Source organism: Dermacentor silvarum, chromosome 3, assembly GCF_013339745.2.
Source record: "Dermacentor silvarum isolate Dsil-2018 chromosome 3, BIME_Dsil_1.4, whole genome shotgun sequence".
NCBI lineage: Eukaryota > Metazoa > Arthropoda > Arachnida > Ixodida > Ixodidae > Dermacentor > Dermacentor silvarum.
This window is the reverse complement of record NC_051156.1, coordinates 84285070-84305164: the sequence shown is the minus strand read 5'-3', so window position 1 is coordinate 84305164 and position 20095 is coordinate 84285070. Positions and strand designations below refer to the sequence as shown.

At 47.0% G+C, this 20095-nt stretch overlaps 1 protein-coding gene across 1 annotated transcript in view; it reads right to left on the bottom strand.

Annotated features, from left to right (window-relative positions):
- Window positions 1-383: 383 nt before the first annotated feature.
- Window positions 384-20095, bottom strand: part of LOC125943862 (monocarboxylate transporter 9-like) — a 36054-nt gene continuing 16342 nt past the window's right edge. Inside the window, exon 4 of the mRNA XM_049663395.1 lies at window positions 384-531. Within this exon, the coding sequence (XP_049519352.1) occupies window positions 395-531 (137 nt within the window). The 3' untranslated portion in view covers window positions 384-394. The remainder of the gene's footprint in view (window positions 532-20095) is intronic.

Below are 20095 nucleotides of genomic sequence, written 5' to 3'. Positions count from 1 at the left end.
TCTTGTTGTGTCGTGGTTTCCATGGCGACGTCAACAACCTTCAGCAAGCTGAAGGTTGCTGAAAGCCACAATCGAATGTTGAAGGCAGACATTTTACTTTTTCATGTGTTTGTGGGCACGGCAAGATGACAGAAAGAGAAGGTTGTTGCACTCCATATTTTTTGTGAGCACAATTCTCAACCTGCGAATGAAAAACTGCAAAAGTGGGCGAGGTGGGTGCTTCTATGACCCTTAGACTCATTTTTGAGCTTTCACATTATTTCTGTATATACAGTTCTGGCCAATGGCAGCGGTGAACAAAACTTATCTAACTGCACGTCAATAATTTAAGATAGAGACAATGTAGTTTCATATACAGAGAGACAGAGCTTGCTTGTGGATCACGACTTCAGATTTATTGGACATTTGCAGTGGTGCAGGACTTTCTCCCTGCTATCCTTAGAAGTAGAATCCCTATTGAAGACACGGCGGCCAACCACGCAATAAGGCGCACTAGGCTGTCGTACGAACCCATGGTGTCCCTAAAAAAGCCTGTGAGAAAATGCATAAAAAAGTAAGCAATGAAATGAGTTCAGATTTACTACTGAATTAAGATAGACAGGAAAGTAAACAACGATACACTAGGCACTTAGAATAATTAGTAGGTTTTAGGTAACGCAGAAAATTTCAGGGCGTACTGTAGCGTCTACGGTCACGTTCGCATGTCTGCAACACTGTCAGGCTATAATGCAAACATATCTTGTAAAGCACGCTTCGTGTACCTTCGTGCTCAAAACGCGCGCTGCTATAGGGGGGAAAATGTATTGTTATGTGCATCGCTTTAATTCTGGAGTGATAGGTCTTAAAAGTTGTAAATCAGCCAGTCCCAAAAGTGCTCTTCCCCGCATTTAACTATTTTTCTCTGGAAATCCTCGCTTCATCGTGCCAAAGAAAGGTTGATTCCTTTAGAGAGAGCCATTTTCCCACCTCATATAATGTGTTCGTTGAAAACATGGAATAAGGGGGACCACGTTTTATCTGGCAGAATCCTGACACAGTCTGTTCTTATCTGAAGTGGCAGTTGTTCGCAAAATGTCGTAAGTCGGCCGCAAACGATTTAGTTGTCCAGATGTATTTTTCTCCCTCCGCAAGAAAGATGCACAGCTCGCCGCAGTCTCGCTCATGTGCCGGCTTCGCAACATGTTCCCAACTTCTTCGCATGTCAGGCGTGAGTGATGGCTATGTGCCCCATCTCTGCGACACTTGTGTCGGTGTTGCATAGTGCGGCAGACACAAACGGAGCCCGATGAGCACTAGAATCACGGCGTGGTGTAACATGTAGGGTTTTCTGTCTGCGTAGAGGCTGGGCAGTGGAGGAGCAGGAACCATATGTGATTATCTTAAGAAATGTTTATAAAGATTCCACAGCTAGTCTAGTTCTTCACACGAAACGCGGGAAAATAAGGGTGGCGCCACCTTGACCTTCCCACACCAGCTAGTCGTGACGTCATGAATTTTTACGGCTTCTTAAATGGGGCATAGTGAATTGTTTACCAGTAAGAAAATGAACTACATTGTATTCTAGAGAAGCCAAACATTGAATATGGAATATTTCGAGAACTTTTACTGAGCCAGTGCGTCCCCCCCCCCCCCAACAAAAACATTAGATTGTAAAATTCGTGGCGTTACAAGACTTACCGGGGCTGAGGTTTCGCGCGAAATAATAATAATAATAATAATAATAATAAACAAGTGAACTTTCAGGTTGCTTTCCTATTCCTGTATTGAACCTATTATCACAAAATGAACTAAAATAGAGCGTTTTAAAAATATGTTAAAGCAGAAACCGATTTAGTGCAACTACTTAGTGTTCCTTGAACTGCGACTCTATCTCAGTTTTCCATTCGGCAATGAGTTGTCAACTACCGAATGTAATATAACAAAAATTTCTTGTCACACACACAAAAAACGTTATTTGTTTATTTACGAATGCTCCCAGTGATGCACGGGAAGAGCTTATGTTTTATCAGCTTAAAGGAGTATCAGCAGCAAACATATACAAATCGAGTCCAATTAATCATTAGTTTAGATAATATGTAGAGCGTAACGTTACGTTTTTAAGAAAGTTCTTTTTCTAACAGAACGACTGCCGTTTTAATACTACAAAAGACATGATTGTTCGTACCACACACACTCAGAAGCTAGGGCTGCCACATGACCAAATATAGATTACCAACTAATTTAAACTGTTTAGTAGCATATCAACCGCTGCCAACTTCCAACCAGATTTTTAAACCAGGTAGTTTATTTTTAAAAGCGCTAAAATCACTCTTGATGCGTGAAATGTTCATATCCTGTAATTCTAAAGCTAAAGCCTTGTAGCATTATCTGCAAGTTCTATATGTTCATTTCTTCTAAACTTGTACTTGAAATTGTACGCTGTGCCAGATGTTCCTTGCTAATCTACAAAACTTAGTTAACCGCTATGTAGAAATGTGACACGTAATTTCTATTTTACTTGATTTTATGCCGAAAAATAGCTGCAAAGACGCGCTAAGATGGTCCAAACCCTGTAATGCCTTCATAGAATTTCGTCTGTGCCCCAGCATATAAAATTTGTTTTCATTTCATTTGACTCCGTTGTGAGATGTTTCAAATGGTGAGGGGTTCGTCTCTGTCATTTATGGTAGGAGAGGATGATTTTCGATTTGTCGGTTGCACTTGTAAGCCTGCCGACAATTCTTTGAAAATGCAAGTTGCACTCGAAGGTTTCCCGGAGTGGGTCTTGCGTTGCTTAGTCTGACCTGTGTGCACTCCATGCCGTGATATCGTCAGCATAGATAGTGGTTGATCTTGGCACCTATATACATAGCGACACCTATATACAGCTGATATTGGCACCTATACAGGGTGCTTCACTTAACCTTAGCGAAACATTAAAAATATGGAAGTGCTACCCAGCTTGACGGAACCAAGGGCTTCTTTCACACTCAGAAAAACACTTATGCAGCACGTATTCAGCAACAGAAAGCTGTATCGGGAGTTTTTCATGGTGCTCTACAATTTTTTCACTGACACTTATAATATAATGTTAATAATTGTGATGTTGATTAATGAATTAAGATTTTTTACTTAATTAAGCGGAATGCATAAAGCAAACCTGAGTATCTTCAAGCGACAACAAACAACATTACCTTGGTTCTGTCCAGCTAGGTAGCAATTGCCCATTTTTAATGTTTGACTAAAGTGAAGTGAAACACCCTGTATATGTTAGACCATTCTTCAATAAAATATCAGTTGAGAGTCAGCGCCGTGTTTTCCTTTTCCTTCCTATTGTCCGTATCTCGTGTTGCGCTGTTACGAACCTTACGATGAATCCTAACCAACTGGCCCAACTTGCCGTATTGATATAGATAGTACAATCTACGTCAGAGGAACGTTGCACAGAGGTCAACACTCATGCCTAGAACGACAGAACGTCGTGCTCGGGACTGCACGAGCGACATCTTCAGTTTGAAATAGGTCACATCTGAGCATGCGCGGCGCCAATGACGTGCCTGGCTTGCATTTTCTCTCCTTGTTTATCGCCGCAGCTGCAAAAACTGCTTTGGCCGTCAAAAGCGCAGTTAACGGTGTAGCGCAAAAAAACAAAAAACAAAAAACCAAAACAAAAAAACCATACCGCAGAGAATAGTACTTCTCGGCGCCCGATGCAAGCCTGGCTGCAAGCTTATTCAATGTTCGCGGTCTCATTTTTTCGGCAGCAGATTTTCACCCTCTTATCAGCTGAATAAAGTTTTCTGTGGTTTTTCGCGCCAAGCTCCTCGGAAGAGAATATGGTTGGCCGCTCCTGAATTTAGCGTTCGGAACGTAGTCGAGTGAGCCAGCTGCTGCATCAATGGCTATATATTCTTTATGCGACTTTACTGATGCTGCATTAGACCTTCAACACTGGCCCCACCCTTGACACTCGATGAAAGAAAAGCCATTACGGTATGGGACGCACGATGACCCAAAGAGCCATATCGGCGGCTACGAGACGTCCATTGGCAACTGTTAACAGAGTGCTCCAAGCTTTTTACAAAGAATGTCGGCTTGCTGATGCTACCCGTCATCGCCCAGAAAGGGCTGCAACCGATGAAGAGGACCGACTGATCGTAGCAGCGTCTGTTGAAGACCCCTTTCTCAGCGCCCGGTAAATTCGGGATATTTGGGATTGGAGGTTTCCACGCAAATCATACGTCGGAGGCTTCATTCAGCCGCGATAAGAAGAAGAATTGCTGCTCAGAGGACCGAGCTTGAAAAAAACGCACAGAGATCAGCCCATGGACTTCGCTTCCGTTGTCCAAAACTGTACACCAGAAATCTGGCGGGCCGTTGTGTTCAGCGACGAAGCCACCTTCTGTACACGCTGGGACCACATGCAGGCAACGTGTGTTGCGTCCAGAGAGCAGCCGGTAATATTGGTTTTCTAGCGCGTGTTATGCTGCAAATATTCCATTAGCGCGCAAAAATTGTCCGCATAATGTGCTAGACAGAGAGAGAGAGAGAGAGAGAATGGTATTTTATGAAAGACAAAGATTACAGCCACGCTAACAGCGACACTTAGTCTTAGTACTAACTAGGGCAACTAATTGATATTTCACATTAATGACAGTATATGTGTTTATGTTGTATTTGGGTTTGGGGGAATTCTCATGTGTAAGCCTCTGGACAAGAGTATTGTAGCAACGTTAATTTAATGCTTGGCATTCGAGCTTCTTCCAATGCCGCGCCGCGGCTTATCAGTGCTTAAGGCAAGTTTTTATTATTATTATTATTATTCTTAAGCAAGTATATGGTTTATCACGCAGAGATGACGAAAAATAAGTCTGGTATGTTCGCTCCAGTGGGCGCACGTTAGTCACCGTGTGGCGAGCAGTGAGCTATCAAGGCCTATAGGCCTTGATAGCGGTCCTGTAGGACCGCTCCACTGGCTTAAAGGACGGATGATGGCAGCAGCCCACACGGACGTAATAGAAACGGTCATTTTACCTTACGTACTGGACGGCCCCTTTCCAAACGGACTCTACTACTTTCAGCACACATCCACTAAGCCACTAATGTTCGAGAGCTTCTTGACAGCCTCGGTGTAATGACCTTAGAGTGGCCTGCCAGAAGCCAAGACCTCAATATTATTGAAAATGCATGGGGTCTGATGAAAAAAAAATCTCGCCAAACTGCCCGACCTTGCAAGATTCAGTTCCGACGATCTGTGGGGCGCTGTTGAAAATGAGCGGGTACGTCTCCGGAATGACCCCGCTCTTGTGGAACATCTTTACGAGTCTTTCTCTGCGAGAATTCATAGCATACAGCAGTCTGGTGGAGCTGCAACGCGATATTAGTTTGCCTCACTGCAATCTTCTGCGGCACCAATGACAAGCACTACGAAGAGGGTTCTGCAGTGGCTAAGTCGCCTCTTCCTCAAACTTTGCAGTACTATCAGCATTGACAATGTTCGCTCACGAAACGCACAAGGAAATGCTTCCGCTTACCACTCATGAATGATGTGCTTACATTTGACAGCGTTTTTGAGGTACCTACATTTGTTGATTTCAATAAATTCATAAGTTCAGGATATCTAGGCAGCATTTTTCTGTGTGCGATCGAAACCTACAATCATTCGCAATTAACGCATCATTGGCGGGTTGACGAACAATAAACTATAAGAGTAGGTGTGTAAAATTCACTCCTGGCAGACGGCATAAACACAATGCGCTATGCAAAATCCACGGCGTGATGCGCGAGATATATGTGCGACGCAATGGCGGTATTATGATACCGCGAACTGAGAATAAGCCTGCAGTATAAGGGCGCAGAACCGGGCGATTCCACGCTTTTTTTTTCGGCGCTACACCGTTGACAGCGCTTCTGACAGAAAAAACAGTTGTTGCAGCCGCGGCTATAAACAAGGAGAGAAAATGCATGGCAGGCGCGTCATTGACGCCGGGCATGCTCAGATGTGGCCTATTTCAAACTGTAGATGTTGCTCGTGCAGTCCCGAGCGTGACGCTCCGCTGTTCTAGACATGAGTGTTGACCTCCATACGAACAGCGAACGCTTGACTGTTGCTATATTGAACAGGTTCGGTAAGAGTACCGTGTCGTCAGGGGTGGATTGTACCGAGTCCTAATCTGTTGTGGATTGTTAGTATGGCAGTCCCCAGTGCTCAGGGGTGGATTGTACCGAGTCCTCATCTGTGGTGGATGGGCAATTGTAGGGGTGTGAGTGCGGACTTCGTGGCTGGAGTTGGTGTCTTGGTGGCGGTGGTTGATATATCTGTAAATGGAGCGAGGGTGGCGGTGATGAATTGCTCGCGTTCTTGTATGGTTTGATCCCGGCTCGATCCTGGCCCGAGGGCTGCATTTCGATGGGGGCGCAATGCAAAAACGCAGGTGTACTTACATTTGGCGTACTTTAAAGAACTACAGCTGGTCAAAATTAATACAGTTTCCCACAACGCTGTGTCTCAATCAGATCGTCATTTTGCCACGTAAGACCCTAGAATTTATTTTAATGCGTTATCATTCTTAGGTTACTTCACGTACTTTCTATCTAAGGGCTGTCAATCTATGTATGTATATTTCTATCTATGTATGTTTATATCTAACCGTTATCCTGCCTACCTGGGCATTGGGCAGTCGGTGGTCGAATCTGCTGCGCATCGGGCTGCATTTCTGAGGGAAGAGGGTTAGAAACCAACCATCGGATCAACTCGGGTCACTGAGTATGTGACAATTCGTACATCCGTGCCGTTCATCAACGAACCTCTTTCACGCCGACATGGGTCACTGTAGACGCGGAACTGGGTAGGTACCGCTGCTCGAAGAAACTCTTTGACGCCGACTAGGAATATCGGGTGTGTGCCACATGGTCTGTACAAGTCTCAAATGAACCTCTTTGATTCTAACTTGTTCTGCTGGGTATGTGCTATCAGATGCGTGCGCTCTTCACTGAACTTCTTTGATGCCAACTTAGGATGAAGAAGAAGAAGCCGAGGTGCGGACGCCCCTCACATCGGCTCCGTCGTTTTTGAATGTTTATGCAGCCATCTTTACCACTATCACGGAGTCAAGCACAGCACTGGATTTGTGAAGTCACCGGGAATTGACGGACACCTTTCTTTAAGGTGGGACTTCCATTTTTGCACTTTTACTGACTTTTACTGGCCTTTCTTCGTTCATCGAACGTGTGCGGCTAGCAAGGCCCAACTAGGCCTACTGGCCCCGTCGGGCAGCAATGGCGGAAACGCGCATGGAAGATGAAGACGCCACGGGATTAGAAGATAATGAGGAAGATCTAGGCTGGTAAATTGTGACAAGCCGAAAATCTCACTCCACCACAAGGTTCCTGGCGATGGAAAAACATCGCCGCAGAGCCAGCAAGAGCAAGGCAACAGCAGCAAGAACAAGGGACCTACAACCACTACGTTCAAGAACCGTATTGTCAAGGCACCAAGGATGCCCCAATTGCCGCAGGAGCACAGAACAATCATTATCCGCCCCCGAGGAGGTCTCAACTTGAGCAAAGTGAGCACCACAGCGATAGGCGTGGCGGTTATTGAAGCATCGGGCCTGACTCCGGAATAAGCCCCAGAGGATGTCGTTTGCCCTAACTTCACGCAAAACATCGTGGTGATAAGTACACCAGATCCCAGTCATGCTGCCAGGTATGTGCGACTCAAGTCAATAATTATAGTGGAAACCGAATATGAAGTTAACGCCTACGAGACAGCTCCGCACACCACGTGTAAAGTGGTGATTCGGAGAGTTGACCTCAGAGACAATCAGGCCACGATAACGAAGAACATTGCGCATGACTTTAACCCACTGGCACTGGCATCCAAACGTATTAAATCGACGGGCTCGCTCATTGTTCTGTTTGATGGGCTCAAGGTACCCAATTATGTCAGATACGGGTCAACCCTTGTGAGGTGCTACCTGTATAGGAAGCAGTTTGATGTCTGCTCTGCTTGCGGAAAGATTGGACATAGATCAGATGTATGTCCAACACTGTACGTGGTTCAGTGCAGAGGATGTGGAACTCAAAACCCGGAGGACGATCACATGTGTGTGCCTGACTGCAAATTCTGTGGAGGGGACCACCCAACTGGGGACAAAACTTGCCGCCAGAAGTACCAAATTCCATACGTGGTGCGAATTCGACGACGAGAACGCAACAGATATGGGGCGCTATAATGTAAAATGATTCCAAACCGTTTTCATTCCCAACTTCTGACGTCAAATTTACGTAACCACCGACGCAAGCATCGGGCGGTGACCCGCAGCGTTGTCTGAACAACCCAATCAAACACTCTCCTTGTTTATAGGATGTCACCTTTGTTCGCTTTCAAAACCAATAACATTGTCTACAGCGGTTTTTCTTATCTAATTGGCTGACACGAGGCGAGGAGCACGCTCTAGTGGAGAGGCTTTCGATGGGGCCGAGCCAGCACAGTGAAAATAGATAACCCCATGAAGAGGGTGGTGCCGGCTTCTCTGATTGGTCCGCTTCGTCTTACTTAGCTAGCGGTGGCTGGTCGAAAATCGCGGTGGCGTGAAACGGAAAGATAAGATTTCCCGCTAAAATGGATCCTCAACAAGGAAGAGTTGACAGAGCGATGTCTTATGCATGCCGAAAGGGCTCGATAACGTTTTACTGCCACGCAAAAAGGTTTATCATGCGCAAATAAATACGTGCTCACCGGCAGGTGCGAGTAGCGAGGGCCTGAGCGATCGGCGGGCAGCCATCTTTGATTCCTTTCGGAACGGGACAGTCTGTGGCTATTCAGAAAAATTTTCAGTTTTGTTCGGCATATTAATGCATTTATTTCGCGTACACGTCACTTTGACGTGGTGAGTTTTCGCGGTTTTGTGACGTCGCGTGACAGACAGGCGAAGTGGGCGTAGCCAGAAAACATTGGACCAATAGCAGAGAGCTACTGGTAAAAGACATCAAATCAGGAATTATTATTTTTCTTTTGTGCGGTTTAATCATGCATAATCAGTCTGTACACGTTATATCAGATGGGGAGCTATTGCGGTTTTCGTGACGTCGCGTGACAGACACGCGAAGTTGGGAGCGACCCGAAAATGTTTTGACCAATCGTGGAGGCTGATTGCAGAAATTGGAATCAAAACAGTTTGGAATCATGTTACGTTATAGCGCCTATGCATCGAGGGCTACATCAGCTCAGCTGCAATGGGATGCCCAAACGGGCGCCAAGGAGCGCTCGCGCACATGGTCAAGACGCCGCTCGCCGTCGAAGGGCAGAAGCTGCTCCAGATCACGTCAAGTGCAGGTGTGCTTCGAAGGAGGAGGGAGACGCCCGGCGACAAGACAACATCTGGAACAGCCTGGGCCGACAAAGTGAAAGGTACTGTGAGGGCTGCTGAGAGCGGTGCGGGGCGGCCGGTCGGAGATAATGATGCCAGGATAGAACAGCTGATCAAAGAAGTAGCATATCTGAGAAAGGTAAATGAAGAACTTACTAAGCAGGTTGTAGAACTTCGCAAAACTTGCAGACTAGCTCCACAAAAGTCGCAATAGCCAAACCGGTGAATAATGACAGCAGTCAGGAAAACGAAAACACACCAGCTCCAAAGAAGCGGGCAATAAGCCCAGTAGAAACGACAGTGTGCTCTGTTTTGGATGAGATCATGGAGGCGATTAAACAACTTAGAGAAACCACAGATAAAACTACCTTCAAAGTTGATAAGTTATGGAAATGGAGGCTGACGACTGCAAAGAGGCTTACCAAAGTAGAATCACAAGGCGAGGACGACGAATACCTACCCTCAGAAGCAGAAAGCGTCAGATCGCTCCCTGGTGCGTCGGGGGGTTCTACAAAGCGTACTCTAGCAAAGCACCTCTCATGCAGTTAATAAACACATCTCCAGATAAACCGAAAATAATTATGCTGCAGGAAACCTTGGTGGATCAGATCAGCCTAAGCGGTTACGAAGCGACATGCAGGGGCAAAGAGCCAAGTAGGGGGCTAGCCACGCTCGTGGATAAGAAAATACCATTCATAAAACGTGATTTGCTACCTGGACTAAACAAATTAGAGTACTTACTTCTGGAAATCATTTTGAAAAGGAGTAAAGGCGAACCACAGTCTCTTTTGTCTCAATGTTTGCAGCAGCCCTAGCGACATGAAACGGAGCTTCAGGGCACTTCTTAATAAGACTATGGCTGTTACTAAGCACGCTCCACTCATTATTGGAGGGGATTGCAACGCCCCACATCCAACCTGGGGATATCGCTGGAATACTAATAAAGGGGATGGACTCTGGCACCTAGCAACAGATCTTAATCTCTCCCTCATCACTGACCCAGCTTATCCTACTAAGTGTGGTACATCTACGTGCAGGGACTCCACCACAGACCTTACTTTTGTATCAAATTTAGTGAACGCTGGCTGGAATAACACCAATATTGACCTGGGTAGTGATCATTACATATTACAAATAGTGTTAGAAACACCCAGTAATGAGATAAAGCACTTTAACTACGCTGACTGAGATCTTTTTCGGAAAGCAAGGAAAAGCAGAGCTGAGACAGAGACAGGACAAAAAAAAACACTTCAAACTTGGACCACTCAGCTCAGCGAAGACGTAAAGGCGGCAACGAAGGATATTACCACTGAGGAGGATATCGAGATCATGGACAGTAGGCTGGCGCACTTGATTGAAGCCCAACAATCTACGTTAAAGAGATGGAAAACGCAACGGCCGAATAGGAGACTCAGGAAGCATATAGCATTGTTGAATTGGGAGATTCAAGAACACTCCAGAAGTTTACAGCACCAACAATGGGATGAGCTTTGTAATCCCATAGATGGTCGAATCAAACGAGGTGGAAAGTGGAACTTACATAGACATTTGCTTCATGAGAACGACACGAAATCTAGTAGAACAGCAGTAGCACACTCGTCCATCGTGAGAGGCAAGACACAACAGAGGAGGCCATTCTGGATCGGCTCGCAGCTAAGTCTTTACCACTTAAGGATAGCAATGAGAGTACACACCAGCTTGAATATACAGGAGAACATTGCGAGCCTATGGATCAAGATTTCACAGAAAGCGAAGTTCGCGCAGCCCTGTATGACCTCAACAGTAAATCCGCTGCCGGTCCAGATGGCATTTCCAATAGGCTGTTGAAAAATCTGGACGATGATTCAATGAAATATTTAACAAAGTATTTCAATGAACTCTGAAAAATAGTGATTATCTGAAGTTATGGAGAATGGCTAGCACAATTCTTATTCCCAAACCAGGCAAGCAACTCAATCTAGATAACCTAAGACCCATATCGTTAACATCATGTTTGGGCAAAACCATGGAGCATGTCACACTCATTAGACTGACTAAGTATGTCGAGAACAGAAATGTTCTTCCGCATAACCTGATCGGTTTCCGTCCTCGACTTTCGACTCAAGATGCAATGCAATCAAACATCACCTTATTCTTGCTAGCCCGCTACATACGAGAGCTCTCCAAGGTCTAGATGTAGAAAAAACCTTTGATCGCATCAAACACAGGGCCATATTGGATATCCTCTCGGAGATGGAATTGGGCAAGCGATTGCACAATATAGTCAAAGCCTTTCTCGGTAGCCGTTCTGCATGTCACAGGTTAGGCGAACTCCAATCGACAACCCTGGAACTTGGGAATCGTGGGACACCACAAGAGTCTGTCCTATCTCCCATGTTATTTAATTTGGCAATGTCAAACGTGGCTCGCGGTCTCGCGCAGATTGAGGGTATCCACTTTGAAATATACTCAGATGATGTAACAATCTGGAGTGCTGAAGGTAATATGGGACAAACAGAGCCCAAACTAAAGGAAAACATTTATGTGGTGGAAACCATACTTGTGGGTATAGGACTGAACTGCGCTGCTAAAAAATCAGAACTATTCGTACTACGGAGCAGTAAGCGTGGGCGCAAGCCGAACGGATATATCCCAGAGGAAGAACCCCGCACTGACATATACGCCAAGAATGGAGAACCAATCAGGCAGGTGGAGACTATTAGAGTGCTGGGACTTCTCCTGGAAGCGAATGAATCTAATCACAGGATGATACAACATATCTCTAAGAAGTCATAAGAAGTCATTAGGCTTCTGCGTAGAATTACCAACAAGCGTAATGGGCTAGAAGAAGACCGTGCCATAAGATTCGTACGTGCACTCGCCTTTTGCCACTTCTCGTACGTGGCAGGCATGCTACAATAGACACAGGCTGATAAGAACAAGCTAAACGCTTTAATCAGACGACTTATAAAGGCTGCACTAAGACTTCCCATCAGCACGGCCAATGATAGATTATTGCGCCTAGGGCTGCATAACACACTAGAAGAGATAACTGAGGCTCAACAGCTGGCCCACCAGAAGACACTAATGGGGACAAGACCTGGGAGGGCGCTACTTGTATGTACTAGGTATGTGCCGCTTTTCAATGAACACGTTTCGCGCCAACGGTTTAGAGAGCTGAGCCATAAATGGACTAGGTATGTGCCGCTTTTCAATGAACACCTTTCGTGCCAACGGTTTAGCGAGCTGAGCCATAAGTGCACTAGGTATGTGCCGCTTTTCAATGAACACCTTTCGCGCCAACGGTTTAGAGAGCTGAGCCATAAATGTACTAGGTATGTGCCGCTTTTCAATGAACACCTTTCGTGCCAACGGTTTAGCGAGCTGAGCCATAAATGTACTAGGTATGTGCCGCTTTTCAATGAACACCTTTCGCGCCAACGGTTTAGCGAGCTGAGCCATAAATGTACTAGGTATGTGCCGCTTTTCAATGAACACCTTTCGTGCCAACGGTTTAGCGAGCTGAGCCATAAATGTACTAGGTATGTGCCGCTTTTCAATGAACACCTTTCGCGCCAACGGTTTAGCGAGCTGAGCCATAAATGTACTAGGTATGTGCCGCTATTCAATGAACACCTTTCGCGCCAACGGTTTAGCGAGCTGAGCCATAAGTGCACTAGGTATGTGCCGCTTTTCAATGAACACCTTTCGTGCCAACGGTTTAGCGAGCTGAGCCATAAGTGCACTAGGTATGTGCCGCTTTTCAATGAACACCTTTCGCGCCAACGGTTTAGCGGGCTGAGCCATAAGTGCACTAGGTATGTGCCGCTTTTCAATGAACACCTTTCGCGCCAACGGTTTAGAGAGCTGAGCCATAAATGTACTAGGTATGTGCCGCTTTTCAATGAACACCTTTCGCGCCAACGGTTTAGCGAGCTGAGCCATAAGTGCACTAGGTATGTGCCGCTTTTCAATGAAAACCTTTCGCGCCAACGGTTTAGAGAGCTGAGCTATAAATGTACTAGGTATGTGCCGCTTTTGAATGAACACCTTTCGCGCCAACGGTTTAGCGAGCTGAGCCATAAATGTACTAGGTATGTGCCGCTTTTCAATGAACACCTTTCGTGCCAACGGTTTAGCGAGCTGAGCCATAAGTGCACTAGGTATGTGCCGCTTTTCAATGAACACCTTTCGCGCCAACGGTTTAGCGAGCTGAGCCATAAGTGCACTAGGTATGTGCCGCTTTTCAATGAACACCTTTCGCGCCAACGGTTTAGCGAGCTGAGCCATAAGTGCACTAGGTATGTGCCGCTTTTCAATGAAAACCTTTCGCGCCAACGGTTTAGAGAGCTGAGCCATAAATGTACTAGGTATGTGCCGCTTTTCAATGAACACCTTTCGCGCCAACGGTTTAGCGAGCTGAGCCATAAATGTACTAGGTATGTGCCGCTTTTCAATGAACACCTTTCGTGCCAACGGTTTAGCGAGCTGAGCCATAAGTGCACTAGGTATGTGCCGCTTTTCAATGAACACCTTTCGCGCCAACGGTTTAGAGAGCTGAGCCATAAATGTACTAGGTATGTGCCGCTTTTCAATGAACACCTTTCGCGCCAACGGTTTAGCGAGCTGAGCCATAAGTGCACTAGGTATGTGCCGCTTTTCAATGAACACCTTTCGCGCCAACGGTTTAGCGAGCTGAGCCATAAGTGCACTAGGTATGTGCCGCTTTTCAATGAACACCTTTCGCGCCAACGGTTTAGAGAGCTGAGCCATAAGTGCACTAGGTATGTGCCGCTTTTCAATGAACACCTTTCGCGCCAACGGTTTAGAGAGCTGAGCCATAATGTGACTAGGTATGTGCCGCTTTTCAATGAACACCTTTCGCGCCAACGGTTTAGAGAGCTGAGCCATAAGTGCCTAGGTATGCGCCGCTTTTCAATGAACACCTTTCGCGCCAACGGTTTAGAGAGCTGAGCCATAAGTGCACTAGGTATGTGCCGCTTTTCAATGAACACCTTTCGCGCCAACGGTTTAGAGAGCTGAGCCATAAGTGCACTAGGTATGTGCCGCTTTTCAATGAACACCTTTCGCGCCAACGGTTTAGAGAGCTGAGCCTATAAGTGCACTAGGTATGTGCCGCTTTTCAATGAACACCTTTCGCGCCAACGGTTTTAGCGAGCTGAGCCATAAATGTACTAGGTATGTGCCGCTTTTCAATGAACACCTTTCGCGCCAACGGTTTAGAGAGCTGAGCTATAAGTGCACTAGGTATGTGCCGCTTTTCAATGAACACCTTTCGCGCCAACGGTTTAGCGAGCTGAGCCATAAATGTACTAGGTATGCGCCGCTTTTCAATGAAAACCTTTCGCGCCAACGGTTTAGAGAGCTGAGCTATAAGTGCACTAGGTATGTGCCGCTTTTCAATGAACACCTTTCGCGCCAACGGTTTAGCGAGCTGAGCCATAAAGTGTACTAGGTATGTGCCGCTTTTCAATGAACAGCTTTCGTGCCAACGGTTTAGCGAGCTGAGCCATACATGTACTAGGTATGTGCCGCTTTTCAATGAACACCTTTCGGCCAACGGTTTAGCGAGCTGAGCCATAAGTGCACTAGGTATGTGCCGCTTTTCAATGAACACCTTTCGCGCCAACGGTTTCGAGAGCTGAGCCATAAGTGCACTAGGTATGTGCCGCTTTTCAATGAACACCTTTCGCGCCAACGGTTTCGAGAGCTGAGCCATAAGTGCACTAGGTATGTGCCGCTTTTCAATGAACACCTTTCGCGCCAACGGTTTAGAGAGCTGAGCCATAAGTGCACTAGGTATGTGCCGCTTTCAATGAACACCTTTCGCGCCAACGGTTTAGCGAGCTGAGCCATAAGTGCACTAGGTATGTGCCGCTTTTCAATGAACACCTTTCGCGCCAACGGTTTAGAGAGCTGAGCCATAAGTGCACTAGGTATGTGCCGCTTTTCAATGAACACCTTTCGCGCCAACGGTTTAGAGAGCTGAGCCATAAGTGTACTAGGTATGTGCCGCTTTTCAATGAACACCTTTCGCGCCAACGGTTTAGAGAGCTGAGCCATAATGTACTAGGTATGTGCCGCTTTTCAATGAACACCTTTCGCGCCAACGGTTTAGAGAGCTGAGCCATAAATGTACTAGGTATGTGCCGCTTTTCAATGAACACCTTTCGCGCCAACGGTTTAGAGAGCTGAGCCATAAGTGCACTAGGTATGTGCCGCTTTTCAATGAAAACCTTTCGCGCCAACGGTTTAGAGAGCTGAGCTATAAGTGCACTAGGTATGTGCCGCTTTTCAATGAACACCTTTCGCGCCAACGGTTTAGCGAGCTGAGCCATAAATGTACTAGGTATGTGCCGCTTTTCAATGAACAGCTTTCGTGCCAACGGTTTAGAGAGCTGAGCTATAAGTGCACTAGGTATGTGCCGCTTTTCAATGAACACCTTTCGCGCCAACGGTTTAGCGAGCTGAGCCATAAATGTACTAGGTATGCGCCGCTTTTCAATGAAAACCTTTCGCGCCAACGGTTTAGAGAGCTGAGCTATAAGTGCACTAGGTATGTGCCGCTTTTCAATGAACACCTTTCGCGCCAACGGTTTAGCGAGCTGAGCCATAAATGTACTAGGTATGTGCCGCTTTTCAATGAACAGCTTTCGTGCCAACGGTTTAGCGAGCTGAGCCATACATGTACTAGGTATGTGCCGCTTTTCAATGAACACCTTTCGTGCCAACGGTTTAGCGAGCTGAGCCATAAGTGCACTAGGTATGTGCCGCTTTTCAATGAACACCTTTCGCGCCAACGGTTTCGAGAGCTGAGCCATAAGTGCACTAGGTATGTGCCGCTTTTCAATGAACACCTTTCGCGCCAACGGTTTAGAGAGCTGAGCCATAAGTGCACTAGGTATGTGCCGCTTTTCAATGAACACCTTTCGCGCCAACGGTTTAGCGAGCTGAGCCATAAGTGCACTAGGTATGTGCCGCTTTTCAATGAACACCTTTCGCGCCAACGGTTTAGAGAGCTGAGCCATAAGTGCACTAGGTATGTGCCGCTTTTCAATGAACACCTTTCGCGCCAACGGTTTAGAGAGCTGAGCCATAAATGTACTAGGTATGTGCCGCTTTTCAATGAACACCTTTCGCGCCAACGGTTTAGAGAGCTGAGCCATAAATGTACTAGGTATGTGCCGCTTTTCAATGAACACCTTTCGCGCCAACGGTTTAGAGAGCTGAGCCATAAATGTACTAGGTATGTGCCGCTTTTCAATGAACACCTTTCGCACCAACGGTTTAGCGAGCTGAGCCATAAATGGACTAGGTATGCGCCGCTTTTCAATGAAAACCTTTCGCGCCAACGGTGTTGCGAGCTGAGCCATAAATGCACTAGGTATGTTCCACTTTTCAATGAACACCTTTCGCGCCAACGGTGTTGCGAGCTGAGCCATAAATGCACTAGGTATGTTACACTTTTCAATGAACACCTTTCGCGCCAACGGTTTAGCGAGCTGAGCCATAAGTGCACTAGGTATGTGCCGCTTTTCAATGAACACCTTTCGCGCCAACGGTTTAGAGAGCTGAGCCATAAGTGCACTAGGTATGTGCCGCTTTTCAATGAACACCTTTCGCGCCAACGGTTTAGAGAGCTGAGCCATAAGTGCACTAGGTATGTGCCGCTTTTCAATGAACACCTTTCGCGCCAACGGTTTAGCGAGCTGAGCCATAAGTGCACTAGGTATGTGCCGCTTTTCAATGAACACCTTTCGCGCCAACGGTTTAGAGAGTTGAGCCATAAGTGCACTAGGTATGTGCCGCTTTTCAATGAACACCTTTCGCGCCAACGGTTTAGCGAGCTGAGCCATAAGTGCACTAGGTATGTGCCGCTTTTCAATGAACACCTTTCGCGCCAACGGTTTAGAGAGTTGAGCCATAAGTGCACTAGGTATGTGCCGCTTTTCAATGAACACCTTTCGCGCCAACGGTTTAGAGAGCTGAGCCATAAGTGCACTAGGTATGTGCCGCTTTTCAATGAACACCTTTCGCGCCAACGGTTTAGCGAGCTGAGCTATAAGTGCACTAGGTATGTGCCGCTTTTCAATGAACACCTTTCGCGCCAACGGTTTAGAGAGTTGAGCCATAAGTGCACTAGGTATGTGCCGCTTTTCAATGAACACCTTTCGCGCCAACGGTTTAGAGAGCTGAGCCATAAGTGCACTAGGTATGTGCCGCTTTTCAATGAACACCTTTCGCGCCAACGGTTTAGAGAGCTGAGCCATAAGTGCACTAGGTATGTGCCGCTTTTCAATGAACACCTTTCGCGCCAACGGTTTAGCGAGCTGAGCCATAAATGGACTAGGTAAATGCCGCTTTTCAATGAACACCTTTCGTGCCAACGGTTTAGCGAGCTGAGCCATAAAGGCATTAGGTATGCGGCGCCTTTCAATGAACTTCTCGCCAACCTGGATTACTGAGTATGTGCCACTGAGTGTGCGGCAAGCACCCGCTGTGGTTGCTCAGTGGCTATGGTGTTGGGCTGCTGAGAACGAGGTCGCGGGATCGAATCCCGGCCACGGCGGCCGCGTTTCGATGGGGGCGAAATGCGAAAACACCGGTGTACTTTAATTTAGGTGCGCGTTAAAGAACCCCAGGTGGTTCAAATTTCCCGAGTTCCCCACTACGGCGTGCCTCATAATCATATCGTGGTTTTGGTACGTAAAACCCCCATTATTTAATTTTTTTGTAGTCTGCGGGAAGCGAGAGAACGATTCTTAGCGTTCGCAGGCACCGGTGCGCCACGCTTCTCTTCTCGGAGGCCATGGGTGGACTTCACGGCAAAGGCACTAGATAGCGCACCATGTACAGAAAGAAGCGCGAGAGAGGAGTCCGGTTGCTTCATGACGCGTTTCTCAGACGCCATGCATTTCAGAGGCCACGCGCAGGCTTCGCGGTGGCGGCGCTAGATGGAGCCGTGTTCGTAGGGACGGCTTCATTCTCACGAGTGAAGCCGACGGGAGCGGACGTGTCGAGTTGAGGTGCCATTTCAGCGCAGCAGGAGCAGCGTGCCAAAGAGATAAGTTTTGTTATTTTATATTTCACTTTTTGGTTTTTTTAGGAGAGTTAGCTTAGTCAATCTTTATAAATTATTTTAATGCTTTTTCACTTTCTTGGTCTTCTGGCTTAGATAAAAGTAGGTAAAGAATATTTTTTTTGCCACATCTACGCCTTATTAGTACCAGATGATGGTTGGTACGAGGGGGAACCCACGCGTGCGTTGTTCTGAGTGCGAGCGTTCCTACGCGCTGGAAGAAACGTGGTTGAAGTCAGCACGCGAAGCGAATGGTGCAGATTTTATCTGTAGGATGTGTGTGCTAGGGTCGCGGCTAGACCGCCTAGAGCAAGACAAGGATAAGTTAGCTAAGCGGGTTGGAAAGCTAGAAAAGGAACTTAAAATCGAGCAGAAGCAGAGGAAGGAGGCAGAAGAAAAGCTAGCTAGCGCAGAAATCCAGCTGAGCGCCACCATTCTGCAAAGCAATGATGAACGCATCGATGCGAGCACCGCGAACGGAGCTGGCTTCGATGCGAGTGCAGCTAAGACTGCCGAACCCGCCACGCCGGGAAGCCGTGGCGGAAACGTCAGTGATAGTCACGAAGGGGATACCACTGAAGCGGCCACGGGAGAAAACCACAAAGCCAAGGGCAAGGCTAAGACAGGCGGGGAGGGGATTGTGACCTCGGGGCAGCTTTCGGCGGTAAAGGGGGAAGAAAAGCGTCGAGTTTTCTTTGTTGGGACTTCCAACATGCGTAAAGCAGAACCGGCGATAACAGAGAGGGTAGGTGCAGGCGCGCGAGTCCAGATTAGTGCGCTTCCGGGAAAGCCGATTAGAGAAGTGATAGCGAAGGCCAAGGAACGCATGTGGGACACAATGGAGGAGAGACACCTAGTGGTGATAATGGGCGGAGTGATTGACGTACTGCACGGGCGAGGAGCAGGGATCACAAAGCAAATAGCCAAAGGGGTCACGGAACGGCGGAAAGTTTCAAAGGAAGTACAAATCGCGGTGTGCACGGGTGCCAGAGGTTGAAAGGCAGGGTTATAAAATTGAAAGGGCAGTTCTTGCAGTAAATAGGGAAATTCGGACTCTAGCTAAAGCAATGAATTTTACGGTCATTGACATCAACCGAGAAGTGCACCGAGCAGGCCGCGAAGGCGCTTTTGTGAGTGACGGGATACATTTTAGTGAAAGTGTAGCAACACCGGTCGGACGTCGATTGGCGGCACGAGCTGTAGCTTTTTTAGGCGGGCCCCAGGCAATCAGGAAGCAGGATTGAGTATTGAACAAAGCGAAACACCAGTAAAGGGCAGAATTAGGCGACCAGGAGTCAGGAAAAGACGCAGAAAGGAAAAGAATAGAGAAGGTAAAATTTGCTACATTAACATGCAGGGTGGTCGCAAGCAGGAAAAATGGCTGGAAATTCAAACGCAACTGAATGATGAAGCAATTAGCGTGTACGCCTTGACCGAAACGCATCTACAAGATTTGGAGCAGCCGCCTGTTATTGACAACTTTGTATGGGAAGGGTGCAACAGAATGACCGGGTCAAGGAAAGGCGGAGGCGTAGGCGTACTAATTAGGCGAGGTCTGAAGTGGCGAAGGGTAAACGAGACATGTAAAGAGCATTTCTGGATTAGTGGTACATGGCAAGGTAAAAAGACGTGGCTGGGAGTAGCTTACCTATGGACAGGTAGT